This window comes from Capsicum annuum, chromosome 4 (genome assembly GCF_002878395.1).
Source record: "Capsicum annuum cultivar UCD-10X-F1 chromosome 4, UCD10Xv1.1, whole genome shotgun sequence".
Classification (NCBI taxonomy): domain Eukaryota; kingdom Viridiplantae; phylum Streptophyta; class Magnoliopsida; order Solanales; family Solanaceae; genus Capsicum; species Capsicum annuum.
In genome coordinates, this window is record NC_061114.1 from 229469536 (window position 1) to 229485125 (window position 15590).

At 35.1% G+C, this 15590-nt stretch overlaps 1 protein-coding gene across 1 annotated transcript; it reads right to left on the reverse strand.

The window, feature by feature from the left end:
- Positions 1-816: 816 nt before the first annotated feature.
- LOC107866869 (endoplasmin homolog) lies at positions 817-6985 on the reverse strand. The gene is made up of 15 exons (XM_016712876.2): positions 6816-6985; positions 5570-5690; positions 5267-5420; positions 5104-5184; positions 4891-5002; positions 4683-4809; positions 4459-4597; positions 3520-3637; positions 3052-3251; positions 2732-2947; positions 2454-2616; positions 2232-2373; positions 1994-2144; positions 1358-1759; positions 817-1272 (listed from the first exon to the last, which is right to left on the reverse strand). Exons 1-15 carry the CDS (start codon positions 6880-6882, stop codon positions 1033-1035), a joined length of 2433 nt encoding a protein of 810 aa, XP_016568362.1. The 5' UTR covers positions 6883-6985; the 3' UTR covers positions 817-1032.
- Between the last annotated feature and the right edge of the window lie 8605 nt (positions 6986-15590).

The following is a 15590-nucleotide window of genomic DNA, read 5'->3' on the forward strand; positions in this document are numbered from 1 at the left end:
ATCTTATAAAAAGCTTTATTACATCTAAATAATTATTGATGAGCTTTAATATATATATATATAATATTGAATAGTAAATATTATCTAAGGGAAAAAGCAAGCCAAATCTACTCCCAATGTCAATGAATAATTACTTTCAACCTTCTTTCTCACTTACTTTTTGATTAACCATATCAAAGGTATTACAATTTATTCACCATGTTTCGTGTTGAATTTTATGCCCTTGCTTTATCCAGTGCAAAAGAGGAACAATTTGAGAATTAATTAAGAGATACATTATGAAATAAGCAACCCCATAATTCATTTTCTTGAACTTATTGTTGCAACTTATGAACCTTTGAGACCATATTCTAAGGTTCTTTTGAGTTCACTGAAAGAAGTGATTACAAATGTCAGATGGCATTGTAAAAGATTTAATCCAAAGCTAACGTTGTTTGAAAAGATACTCTGTTGAGACCTAGATTTGTAACAAATTTAAAGTACGGACAAAATTTAAATAATAAGCTAAAAAGGGATATTTGTGTAAATAAACCCAACTTCTGTGGAGAATTCCTAAGGCCCAATTTCTTTTCTGCAACACAACTCGACCCAACCGAACGGTTTGTTTAAAGCCCAGGACCAACGGACCAATCCTGAAGTCTAATCGAATGACAGGACCATTGCATATAAACTGTTCCAATGAATACCTTATTCGTTTTAATCACTATATATGATTTCTGATTTATGCTACGAAATCCTAGGTTAAGCACTATTTATTCTTTTAGTAAAATTTAGAAAGAGAAATCATACTACTTGGACTATTTTGAGGAGTAGAGCTTTTGCCAGTTCTCACAAGGAAAAATAAGACCTTGCAGATTTGTTACTCAAGCAAATTTGTGAAAAGCTCATACACACAAACAGCGAAAATGCAAGACTGACAAAATTCTTGAAGTTTAACCTATGAACTAAACTATTCCTGCATTCTTCACGTGTTGAGAAATTTAGCACAACAACGTTTTCTTTCCGAGAAAAAGGAACATTTCTTAGGATAATCTATAGCTCATCCTTGACTTCAGAATCTTCAGATGCAGACTCTTCTGCTTTGGTTTCAGCCTCAGGTTCTTCAGCTACGTCTTCTTCTTCATCGACTGTTGCATCAGGGCTAATGTTTAGACTGCTCTTAACTGAGCTGTAGATTTGGGAGGCAAAATTCTTTGGATCACTGAGCTCGAAGCCACTCTCCATTAAAGCTGTTTGGTAAATAAGTTTTGCTGTCAGCTTCACACTCTCATCCTGAAAAGCATGTATATAAATCAGTTTGAGATAAACTTCATTAAATTATCAAGTTAGAAGTTGACCAAAGATAGAGGTGACGGACCTCTGGGTCAGTTACTACTTTCTCCAGAAGCCCTTTGATAATTGGGTGCCTAGGGTTGATTTCAAGCACCCTTTTACCACGCATGTATGCCTGCCTGCTTGCATCTGAGAGAGTTTGTGAATGCATAATTTTCTCCATATATGAACTCCAACCGTATTTTGATGTCACCACTACGCAAGGGGAGTCAGCCAAACGGTTGCTAATCTTGACATCTTCAACGTTGTCACTAGCAAGAGTAGTCTTCCACCACTTGGTTAGTGGCTTGAATGACTCCTTGAGCTCTTTGGTTTTCGAATCCTTAAGCTTTAATCCCTCTTTGGACACATTCTGGAACTTTTTATCCTCATAATCCATAAGATATTGCATGAGGTATTCATCTACAGGATCCGTGAAGAATATGACCTAGAAAACGAGAGAAGGCAGTTTAGAGAACCAAGTTTTCATGGCTAGACTTTATGAGTTGTATATAAATGAGAATTCAGTGATAATAAAGAAAAATATTTATGAATAGCTATCTAAAAATATAACATCACTAGTAGTTTTGTTTAACGGCATTAGCAGAAAAGAAAGTTGTCTCTCCAACTACGCCGAAACTGAATTCTCGTCTGATCGTTAATATTGAAATTGAAGTCATACCTCATAGTCTTTCTTATTAAGCCTCTCGAGGAAGGGAGATTTCTCCAACTGCTCTTTGCTAGCTCCAGTGATGTAGAAGATATCCTTTTGACCAGATTTCATTCTTGAGATGTATTGGTCGAGTGAAGTTAATTTACCATCTGATTTAGAGCTGTAAATATGCAAAATGAACCAATAAATCAATAACTGAAAACAAAAAGATCAAATATAAGACTAGGGAAGGAAAAAGAGTACATACGTCTCAAATCGGAGAAGTTTAGCTAAGCGGTTTCTGTTAGTTGCATCCTCTATAATACCAAGCTTTATCGACTTTCCAAATTGATTCCAGAATTTAGCATATTGACCTTTCTTCTCATTATCATCACTGGACTCTTCAACATCTGCAATGACATACCCAAGAATGAGAATAACATACTTTTATTTAATTAGACAATTTTAAATTTAGGAATATGAACTATACCTTTCTTCTTGTCATTAGTTTCATCTGGATCCTCTTCGGCAAGTTTGCGGATCATGTCAAGGGCCTTACGGATGAGTTTTTTCTTAATTGTTTTCAAACTGCTGTGCTGCTGAAGCATTTCTCTGGAAACATTGAGGGGCAAGGTGTCGGAATCAACTAGACCCTGGCATAAATGTCACCACAATAAGTATTAACATAAATTTTAATAGAATGAGTTCTGTTTTAAGAGACCGAGAATTTTTTATGTAAGGTCAAAGTATTAGATGAACTAAAATTACCATTAGGAAATTCAAGTACTTGGGTAACAACTCATCAAATTCATCTGAGATGAAGACACGTCTGACATATAACTTCACGTTGGATTTCTTTGAGTTGTAGTAGCTCTCATATAAATCATGAGGGGCCTTAGGAGGGATAAATAGAACAGCTTTGAACTCTACATCACCTTCAGCATTGAAGTGACTCCAAGCCATGGGTTTGTCGTCACTGAAATCCTGGTAAAATAGCAAATAGATTTTCAGCGAATGGAAATCAATGGTCAAGAAACCTTTACGCCACGCACCACATTTGCATTGGAAGGAAATGTATGAACATTTACCTTAGCCAAGGAGTGATAAAACTTTGTATATTCTTCATCCGTTACTTCCTTTGGATTCCGAAGCCATATAGCTTTCATGTCATTTAGAAGCTCCCACTCATATGTGGTCTCCTTCACTTTCTTAGTTTTAGGCTTTTTCTCATCATCAGCCTTCTCTGCATCTTCTTCTTCTCCCTCTTCCTCAGAGGAACTGCTTTCAGCTGTTCATAACATTGACAGACAATAAGACCACTGAGAAAGAGGAAAAAAAAGGCAAAAATGATAGGAAATGAAGGAGGATATTTTTTTTCTTCTTTTCCTACTGTTAATATGTTTACTTCGTCAGTTTTCACAAGTCATCACCCTGCTCTTCTCCATACAGGAAGAAAAAAAAGGATGGGACGATTCACTCAACAAATATGCTACATTCAGACTGTGATTAACACTGAAACAACATTTTGCACGTCAGGAAAGGAGAATCATGCATACATGTTTCGTCTTCTTCAACAGACTCATCCTCATCAGCAGGAACTTCCTTCTCAACCTCTTTGCTTGCCCATAAATTTATAGGGAAGTTGATGAATTCAGAATATTTCTTCACCAATTCCTGAAATCATGGTGTCATAGATTAAGCCACTTCAGGAACCGAAACAGGTGTAACCCTCAACCATAATATAGTGGTTCATGTATATGAAAAGCGGGAAGCTAGAACACCAATCACATAGATCAAATTTCACAGTAAGAAAGCTAAAGTTCCTGGTGCATTTATGAATCCAATGGCAAGTAATGGCAACAGAATTCAGGGTTCTTTTTTGCTCATCTAGACGAGGCTAACAACATACAAGGTACAATAGCACAAACAGAACATGCAAAAACAGAAACATCCCAAAGTATCAGGATGCGTATATTCATTCAACAAATAAAAATTTACCATCAGCCATAGCCCATAGGTGTTTCCATACATTCATCTTCTATTCAACAAATAAAAATTTATTATCAGCCACGAGCTTTCCCATTCACCCATGCTGACCAATGACTTAAGACGCATGATTTGACCCCTTACTAGTTACTATACTGTTAGACTCTGCACTTTTGCTAAAGTTGAAAAAAAATTGTCAAGTGTAAGGAGTAGCCGAATACAGTTATTGAGTTGATTAGATAAAGCTCTAGTAATATGTATATCAGATATTTAAGGAGGATAAACAGAAAAGATACTACTATATTTTAAGTCACATCAAGGTCAGGATTATTTATTTCCAAATATTTCAGCAGTATAGAATTTCATGACCACTATTCCAGATACAAGAGGCAGCAGAACAGATAACAAATGGGTTATTGATGACTCATAAAAGATGAAAACTGTGACATACACCAATTAGTTAATAATATATGGAGAAATTTTACTTCATTGTCAATCAGTCTACTCACCTTTAGTTTGTACTCATCCAAATATTCCCCAGCTTCATCTCTTAGATGCAGTCTAATTTCAGTTCCACGGCCAAGAGGTTCATTCCATGTATCCTCAGAAATGGCAAATGCTCCATCAGCCTTTGATTCCCAGACATATCTGCACACAGATATTAACAAGCAAGTATTAAATCACCAGTAACTTTCAATCAAACAGAAAATATACTTAAACAATCCGAACATACTGTTTGTCATCATTGTGCTTGCTGATGACTTCAACATAGTCAGACACAAGATACACAGAGTAGAACCCAACACCAAATTGCCCAATCAGGTTAAGGTCACCACTTGTCTGCATCTTCTCAACAAACGCTGCATAACAAAAATAACTGTAAATAGAAATCCACATCTCAAGACAACTAGGTGGACAATAAGTGAAGAATAGGAAAGTACCTGAAGTTCCAGATTTAGCTATGGTCCCCAAATTCTTTCTTAGATCCTCCTTCGTCATACCAACACCTCTGTCACGAATGGAAAGAATTTTGTTTTCTTTATCGAGTTTAATCTGCAATCCATGAAACAACCACAATTGAATGAGTTCAAAAAGAAATTCTCAATGTGTAACCAACAGAGATAGAATAATTCAATAAGGGTCGAATCACTGACCTGAATCTCGAGCTTAGTATTATCACCTTCACCAAGAACTTCCTTGTCAGTGAGTGCAAGGAACCTGATCTTGTCCAATGCCTGAATCAAACATCAAATAATTTCAGAACAAACTTTTTACAGCTCACGTGGAACAGACACCAAAACTGAAATTCACACTTACATCAGAAGCATTGGAAATCAGCTCCCTCAAGAAGATGTCCTTGTTACTGTAAAGGGAGTTGATAAGGATGTCCATAAGCCGAGATACCTCGGCCTGGAACTCAAACTTCTCCGCATTAGCCCGGAGAGATTTCCTTGACATAGACTCAGCTTCCCTGAATCACATATTGATATAATATGTAGTATTGAACGAACAAACGAAATGACTCAACTTCCCTAAATCACATAATTATACCGTACCTAATATTGAATGAACAAATAAAATCAGAGTTAACATTAAATGAATCAACAGCAGTTCACGAACCTTTTAGCGACATCAGAATCAGTCGATAAACCATTAGGAACAGCACCAAGCTTTTCCTCAACCTTTGGTGGATCTACTGGGGCATCAGAATCAGCTTCTGCATTTGCCTGTATCCTTCGACCTATCAAGTACAACCAAACACTGTTATGTAACTTTACAGACAAAGTAAGTAAGCTGCACCAAATAATAAGCAGGACCAAAGCAATAAAAGCCTCTCAATATTCATCAACTGAAACTCAACAGTCAACACATAAAAGCTCAGAATTTTGACAAAAAAATCTCCATAATTCTTAAAGGCTAGTCATAATACAAGCATTTTTCACAACAGAAATTGCACTCATTTTCCTGCATCTTTCAACCTATCAAGTACGACTACACACTTCTAAGTAAGCAAATCACAAAACTTTATTCACAAAGCAAATACATTTTACCAAATATCAGCAGCGCCAGCGCAATAAAAAACTCATACTATTCTTAAACCAAAACAGCTATAACTGAGAAATACAAAACAAATCAACCACAAAGTGCTCGATCTACCAGCATCCATCTAAACACCTTTAAACCTCCTTAAGATCTCAACGCGAAGCGACTACTCAACACACAAAATCTCAGCACTTCGACCAAAAAAAAAAAATCACATAAATCTTAAAGCTAGTCAATAATATAAGCATTTTAACAACCAAAATCGCCTCATTGCAGTAAAGCTCCGTAAGATCTCAATATAATGCGACTTCTCAAAACATAAAAGCTTCAGGATTTCAATAAAACTAAATCATCCAAATAAAGTTAAGCAGACTTACGAGGTGCACGCAAACTAAATCTTTAGATCTCAACGCGATGCGACTCCTCAACAAGTAAAATCTCAGCTCTTCGACTAAAAAAATTCACATGATTCTTAAAGCTAGTCACTATATAAGCATTTTAACAATAAAAATGCCCTCATCACAGTAAAGCTCCCTAAGCTGGTCCGAACACCACAGTTATAAAAAAAAAATCACATAATTCTTAAATCTAGTAATAATAAAAGCATTTTCACACAAAAAAATGCACTCATTGCAGTGAAAGTTCCATAAGATCTCAACATTTCGCGTCTATTCACAACATAAAAGCTTCACAATATCGATAAAACTAAATCTTCCAAATAAACTTCATACGAGCATAATTACACAAGCTGTTTGGAACACAACAACTAAAACACAAAAATTAAAAAAAAAAAAATTATGTACACATATACACCGTAGCGCACCTTGATCTGGAACGAGGAAAATAAGGCATAACAAAAACAGGACGAACGGGATCGTCCACTTCCTCATTATCTCTGTCAACGGAAAATCAAATCGGAGCTCGCCGGCCAATGTTCAGATTTAGATTATACAAGCGGCGTTTAAAGTGAATCGTTGATTTAGCAAGTGCGTCTCAGGAGAGTGTGTGAATATATAGTGAGCTGAAGCAGGTGGGACCCGACGAATGATGTGTCAAGTATCACTACAAGATCGTACGCTCTGATTGGGCCAATGATGCCAGCGTGGATGATCGGACGGGTATGGTGAGTTTTCTGATTACGTGGCGGGTTGTTATTGGTTGTTGTTACTTCAGGGGACGTGGATAAATGCTTATTTCTGGAAAATTCTAAAGGGTCAAGGGAAGACTCGAACGACGACTCGCCCGAATTTTACGTTTTTTCGCATTCATATTGACCTATAGCGCTACGCAAATTAAATTATTTTGAAGTTTTAATTTTTAGATTAATTTATTTTATTAAAAAATAAATAAAATATTTTTAAATTTAATGAGATAAGTGAGAGTAGATTTAGATTGTGCTTAATTGATTGATGGTATAAATTTAGTAGGCGTTTCACAATGAAAATTAATTTTTTGGAGTTGAATTTAGAGTTGTATTTGGGTCATGAATATAAATTTGAGTTGTTTTTATTTTTTCGTGAGCGAAATGAAAAAAATTTAAAAATTTAGAATTGTATTTGAAATTATTATGGCGGCAAAACACTAAATTTTTCATTAAAATAAAATAATTTTTTAGAAAAAAGTAAAAAAACTTAATGGCCAAACACCCCCTAATCTTAAAATTTAATGTTCAAATATTTTTCACCTTATTTTGTATACCAAATCGTCTCTAATATATTCAACGTACGTATAGCCTTATTGAATCAAATGACAATTGTATTCACTATATTCGTTGTTGACTAATTCATTCTAAAAATGAAAAATTAGAACGAGTATAATAAGAGGAGATAAAATCAAAGTATTTCACTTGTTTAAATTCTTTGTGATTACATAACAATCTTTTCTCGCTTTTTTTTTCCTTTTTAACTACACAAAAACATGTCGTTTAGTAAATTATTCGACTTCGTACATATATCACAGTAACAATAAATATTATCAAAACATGTGGATTCATGTTCATAGTAGTTGGTATTGGAGAAGATTGGACTCCATAAAAGAAATAATATTGCCTTGATTTGATTGAGGAATGTATAGACGGACTGAAAGTGACAAATACTCAGTACCAAGCATTTCTTTTGCTCTGTTATAAACTGCCGATGAAAGAGAGGTTACAAAGATTGCATATACATGCAAAGGATGTTGAGTGTTGTTTATGTGATATGGGTGTGGATCATTGAAACTAGGAATGCAGTAGCTAGATGGGTTGGAATTACTATCCCACAGGAAATTTTTAAATAAAGCTTACAATGAACCAAAAGAAGACACTGATCGAGGACTATTCAAGATAGAGTTGGTTGTTGAAATACGTGGAACTTTAATCTATTATTCTCACACCCCTTTTTCGTCCGGAGGGGATCGACGTCGAAGGGTTTTTCTAGTTAAAGTGACGGTATTGAATAGGGATTAATTTTTATTATTTTCAGAGTCGCCACTTGAAATTGAATTATGGTGTTCTAAGTCACCTTATTGAATCCCCAATCAAAAGGAAATGACTCTTTGTTATGGTCTGCGAAAACAGAAGACTGGGTAAGGAATTCTGTTGACCGAGGGGAAAGTGTGAGGCACCCCTCGAGTCCCGTGATTCTAGCACGGTCGCTTTATTGACTTATCTTAATTTAAATTATTTTGACAGATTATGTTAGTGGGCCCTAAAATCGTTCATTTTATTATACTAAAACTCGTCTATTATTTCATATTGAATAAATCGGTGAAAGTTTAAAACTATTTGTCAAGTTAATTTTAGAAAAGTATTTGCCAAGGTGTATTTTTTACATCCTTGAATTTTAAATATCTCGGAAAGATGCGTATGCTGCATTTTTAATTGAGACGAATATTTTAACATGTTTGAAAATTACCTAGCGTTAAAATTTGTCTAAATTATTAACGATAAATTTAATCAAAATTCATTTAATACAATTAATTAAATCAATAAATAATTATTAAATTCTGTTGAAATAATAATAAAATAAATAAAATACACAGATTTACCTACATTATGCTAAATTTAAAATTATTCATAAAATTTAATCTCTTTAAATTAAATAGACTCAAATCATATATTATAAGATAAATCAAACACGAAAATTTTTGAAATATAATCCGAACACAAACTCTTAAAATAAATAAATAAATAAATAAACAATCTAAAATATACGATAATTCACTTCAAGCAAAATATAAATAATAGTAAATTTTATTAGTATCAAATTTATTTACTTTATTTTTTACTAATTATTAAATAAAAATAACTTTTCACGTACACATTCATAGACGCCGGGAAAGGGAGACAAGCAACAGCCATGGGGCTTCGCCGAATTAACATCTTAAGTCACAAAATCCGGCCAAATCTGTCCCTTTCGGCGCAATAATAATTGTGATTTACTGGTGGTGTCGTTTTTCCGGCTAAGGGGTGGTGTTGTCGGCGCCAACCATGGCTTTGACGATGGTAAAGGGGAAAAAGGGAAGTGAGGCAGTGACTATGGTGGCCGGAGAAGGCACGCCTGTCGACTGTCGATTCCAACGTCAATGAAAAGGGAAAAAGAAAAAAGGGGAGGCAGCGGTTTGAGTTTTCAGCGGCAGGTGTCCGGTTCATAATGATGTTCGTCGGAGGAGACCAATGATTCTGATGAATTATTCACCCGAAAACTTATCTTAAACTGTTATTTTCTCCTCTGTTTTACTGTTTGTCCAAATTATATGTGTGTTCATTTTGTCTGGGCTCATTTTCCGGTCAATGTGTTATCGTATAGATATATACATGCATATCAGTACAAACATATTCATAATCCTTCTCCATTCTTTTAAAATATCCACTTTATAAAATTTTAACTCTAATATACTTTTTGATTCATTATTTTACGCAGCAAATATTTGGATAAAAAGTGTACAGTATGATTCATGATAATGAATTCACATAAATAATCAACTTTTGCATATTGAATAAATTTATTAAATAACAGTACAGAATGGGATAAGAACCTGTTGATAAATTAAAATAAAAACTCGAACACTGTCACCGAAAATTCAAACAGAACTTCAACTTCAATGCTTTTTCTTTTTCTCTCTTTGTTTCTGATGTTTCCTTTTTCTCAATCTGATTTACTCTGTGTTTTTCTTCACTCTGTTTTTTTTTTTTATGCAGTCTAGGTAGAATAAAATGTATGTTGAAAAAAAAATATCCTTAAATAATAGGATTCTGAGGGGAGGGGGGGGGGGGGGAAGGGGAAGGGAGGGAGTAGTTATTATCTATAAGAAGAGTTTTGAATTTCAAAAATAATTAATTATTTTTTTTAAATAATAATAAATAAATAAGGTAATAAGATAATAATAATAATAATAATAAATATAAATAACTAATTAATTTTTTTGTTTTAAGAAAATACAATAAAATTTACAAATAACAAAAAATAAATATAATAAAATAGTGTTAAAATTACTGATTTATTTATTAAAAATTAGAAAAAAGGAAAATATTTTTAATTTTTGTATTATTTTTTTTAAAATAGAATAATAATAAATTAAAATATCTTAAAATTAACTTATTTAATTACTTATTGTTTAAATTAAAATTAAAATAAAATAATAAATTAAATAATATTATACCAAATATAGATATTTAATATCAAAAAATTAAATTAAAATTCGAGGAGAATCAAAAATCAGGTGTCTACATTTTTGCCCCTCTTTGTGTGAAATCTCGAAGAGTTTTCATACAAATAAGTAGACAAGACATGATTTTTGACCCTCCAATTATTTGAAGGATAAGAATAAGGATAAACTAAAATAAAAATAAAAGGAAAAATGTGACCGAGTCCTATTTTTAGACATCCTACCTATCCCGGGTTATAAAAGAATCAGGTCACGAGTAGTTCAAAGGTAATTTGGTGAGAGAAAAAGTTAAAGTCGAATGAGATTCCGTCAAATTTTCGATTAACGACTCCTGCTTTTACAATCAAATGACTAAAAAAAAATGAAAAATTAAAAATGAAAATTGTAATCTCAGAATCTTGATTCTAATCTTCACGACATGAATTGAAAATTCACCCTATTCTTCAGGTGGGCTCCTAGACTTCCAATCTCTTCACCCTGTTCTTCAGGCGGGTTCCTGGACTTTCTTTTCTTCACCCTGTTCTTCAGACAGGCTCCTGAACTTACAATTTCTTCACCATGTTCTTCAGGCGGGCTCCTGACTTGTTGTTTCTTTCACCTTGTTCTTCAAGCGGGCTCCTGGACTTACAACTTCCTCACCCTGTTCTTCAGGCGGGCTCTTGGACTTATAATTTCTTCACCCTGTTCTTCAGACGGGCTCCTGGACTTGCTACTTCTTCACCATATTCTTCAAGCGGGCTCCTGACTTCTTATTTCTTTCACCTTGTTCTTCAGGCGGGCTCCTGGCTTGTTATTTCTTTTACCCTGTTCTTCAGGCGGGCTCCTGGACTTCCAATTTCTTTACCCTATTCTTCAGGCGGGCTCCTGAATTTGCTACTTCTTCACCATATTCTTCAGGCAGGCTCCTGGACTTATAATTTCTTCACCCTGTTCTTCAGGCGGGCTCCTGACTTATTGTTTCTTTCACCCTGTTCTTCAGGCGGGCTCCTGAACTTTCAATTTCTTCACCCTGTTCTTCAGGCAGGCTCCTGAACTCAAAATAAAAAAGGTAAAACAAAAAAATAACATCCCATTCTTTAGGAGGGTCCTGGACATAAAATAAATTCTCATTCTTCAGGATGGTCCTGTCCCATTCTTCAAGAGGGTCATGTCTCATTCTTCAAGGGGGTCCTGTGTATAAAATAAATTCTCATTCTTTAAGAGGGTCCTCTCCCATTCGTCAGGAGGGTCCTGAGTATAAAATAAATTTCCATTCTTCAGGAGGGTTCTAAGCATAAAATAAATCCCCATTCTTCATGCGGATCCTGTCCCATTCTTCAGGAGTGTCCTGAGCTCAAAATAGATTTACATTCTTCAGGAGGGTCATGAGCACAAAATAAATTTTCATTCTTCAGGAGGGTCCTGTCCCATTCTTCAGTAGAGTCCTGAGCATAAAATAAATTCTCATTCTTTAGGAGAGTCCTGAGCACAAAATAAATTCTCATTCTTCAGGAGGTTCCTATCCCATTCTTCAGGAGGGTCTTGTCCCATTCTTCAGGATGGTCCTGAGCATAAAATAAATTCTCATTCTTCAGGAGGGTCTTGTCCCATTTTTCAGGAGGGTCCTGAGCATAAAATAAATTTTCATTCTTCAGAAGGGTCCTGAACATAAAAATAAATTCCCATTCTTCAAGAGGGTACTGTCCCATTCTTCAAGAGGGTCCTGAGCATAAAAATAAATTTTCATTCTTCATAAGGGTCCTGAGCAAAAATAAATTTCCATTCTTCAGGAGGGTCCTGAGCAAAATTAAATTCCCATACAACACACATAAAAATTTGCCCCAGTTTGTACTAGAAAAATTTACGTGTCACTGGATCTTAATATATCTCGCAGAGAATAAAGTTTATCATGACCGAGATCCATCATCGGATGTTGTAACCATGCTTCTTGCATTGAGTGAAGTGTGAAATCGCATTCTTTATGTGAAAACGATTATTTCACCTCTGTTCCAAACAAAGAAAAATTATGAGTTTTAAAACATGTGGTGGTTGGTTTGTGGCATTTGGCTTTTGAAGTGGTCGCTCTCGCACTTGCCATGCTCAACTCTTTTTCAATCCATGATAATATTCATTGAATTGTCATACTTTTGACTCAAAATTCTGACTACTGAGATCCTCAACTCAAATCATATTTCTGCTGTATGATGCTTCTTAGTTTAGCTTTCAATACATCCTTTAGATTTTGACGAGTTTAAAATGGTCAAATCACAATCATCTTGAGTACCTTACTTTTACTTTGAAACATTATCTCTGTGCATCGACCCTTTATCTTGCTTTGTACCCTTAAAGGAGTTGGTAGCGAGTTTGGAGTCTTTTCTCACTCGACCTGAAGTGAATTTGACTCAAAAGCCAACAAAAAATTTTCGTTTGATGACAAGGACACAAAAATCAAAAATTAAAATAAAACAAAACGAAAAAGACAATAGGCATCTCTTTTTCAAAATAAAGAGAAAACTTATCTGAATGTGGAAACCTGTCACGCCCCAAAATCCCATCGGGCCGGACTGGCACCCGAAGCCGAGAAGGCCCGGGAGAACCCGTTCAAATACCTGTACTTTCACTTACATGTCACCAAAAAAATTGGACAGCACTTCGTTGCATATAGAAAGGTCTAATTACCTGTATCAGCACAACACGCACAAATATATATATATAATACTTGGCCGTCGGGGCCACCACATATACAAATATAACGTTACTATATAAACTTCCATGACTTTACCCTTCCTTATGTCTACAAAGCCTCTAGGATATACATGACATAACTAGGGTCGGGATAAACCCCCGCCCACACATGACTCATGTACAATAACAAAACATAAGGAACCGACTCAGAAAGCTCCGAAGCAAACTGGAGCTCACCAACAATAGTTGTATGACCTGGCTCCTACTTGTGCGGTGTATGAGCTGAGGTACCTGTGCCTGCAGCATGAAATGCAGGTCCCCCGTGAGGGACGTCAGTACGAAATATGTACTGAGTATGTAAAGCTGTAAATAATCACATATGATATAGGAGCTCAATAGAAATCAGAAACAAGTGAATAAGTCGTAATAGGAGTGGACCACACTTACTAGAACTTGTGACAACCTGTACATTGTATTTATTCAATCACTTTACCTTCGTTCTTATCGTCTTTGTAACCATTACTGTACTGTACTGTGACCATTAGGATGCCTCCAGTACATATCAACTGGGATCGACCCATGCTAGGCTTATGCCCCTGGGATACCACCCATAAACACATGAAATAGGGATCGACCCATGCTAGGCTTATGCCCCTGGGATACCACCCGATAAGAGAGAACTTTCATCACTTAGTTCAATTAATCTTTGAGATTGTTATTTCGGTCGTCACCACATTTTTGATACCTTGAAACAATGATACATCAATAGGAACCAAGTAATAGACCTTCTATACAATAACGATGTAATAAGGACTCATTGGTACATCAACAATATGTTTCAGAATCATCAATATCACAACAATGAAATAAGAGCCTTTTGGTATATCAATGAACATTTTGACACTTTATAGGATGGAAACAACTTCGTTGGTAACGTAGAACAATACATGTTTTTGGACAACCTCGGAATCTTACTTGATGGAACATTGGTGTTTTCATGCCAAAGAACATTGTTAGAGTATGCTTTACATACCTCGTTGTAGATTCAGCTACCAATTCAACACAACTTCCCGCCTTTACAAATCACTTATCTACAATGAAATGTTTGGCATCTAGTATTAGCAACCCAACACCACAATTCTCTTCCATAATTCCATACTACCAATATTTGCAAAACATTCCAAAAACCAACTTGAACAATAGGTTTATGTGTGTATATATATATAATCATCATTTCAATACCACATCATCAATACTACATCATCACCCCAAATTCCTTCACAATTTAACATAATCCAACCATGCACAAGAATAATCCAACATCATTTCCAATCATCTTTCAACAACAATCAAATAACATACTTCTTATGCTCACATGCATATATATATATATACATATCCATATAAATAACACCAACATAATTTACATCCTTACCAAAAAAATGGCCCTTTTGATTTCGAAGTCCTGTTGGCACAAATAAGGGGTGCTTCTCGAAGCCCTTGAGACGGTGAACACAACTACGGAATCAATTTGGATTTTCTACGGTTGAATCACAAGATAATTGGAGTTGAACTTAGGCTAGGGTTTCTTATTCTTCAATGATTTGGATGATAAATGGTGGATATAAGGCTAAGTATATGTATATAATGACCAATTTTCGTCCATGAGGTGATGGAAAATGACCATATTGCCCTTAAAAATTTAAGTAAATCCGAATCTGTCCATGGTGGACTGTTTTGATAGGCTAAAGTAAATCGGCCATAACTCTTTGCTCCGATATCGGATTTGGGTGAAATTGGTATCGTTAGAAATATAATTCAAAGGTCTTTCATTTCATATAAAGTAGGCCACCCAGTTCGTCCTGTACAAGTAGTTATGATCGTTTGAAGTTGACCCTAAAAATCTGTTTTGAGAGGCTGAAGTAAAACGAGTATAACTCCTTACTCAGATGTTGGATTTGGATGAAACCAATTGCATTGGAAAGAAGACTCAAAGATCTTTCTTTTGATATGTGGTAGCTCTCCCAGTTCATTATAGTGAGGGAGTTATGATCGTTCAAAGTTGACCCAAAAAACTGGCAGGCCTCAGTAGTTTCCTGCACATTTTACTGTTCACATCCCGGCCACCGTTTTAAAGTTTCGAACGAGCTCGCTTATATCCGAAACTTATCCGTTTTTGGAAATCTTTATATCGTTGGAAAGCTTATTCAATAACCTTCGTATGGAACCATCGACGGGAAAATTCCGATATAAATAAAGTCGATTCCTATACACCTATAATCAAACT

Excerpts from the sequence above, each read along its gene's own strand:
- LOC107866869 (XM_016712876.2), bottom strand. The coding sequence starts at position 6,882 with ATGAGGAAGTGGACGATCCCGTTCGTCCTGTTTTTGTTATGCCTTATT. Across the intron at positions 4,810-4,890 it reads AGCTAAATCTGGAACTTCAG|CGTTTGTTGAGAAGATGCAG; the intron begins GTACTTTCCTAT and ends TTTGTTATGCAG. Across the intron at positions 2,145-2,231 it reads AAACTTCTCCGATTTGAGAC|CTCTAAATCAGATGGTAAAT; the intron begins GTATGTACTCTT and ends GCATATTTACAG.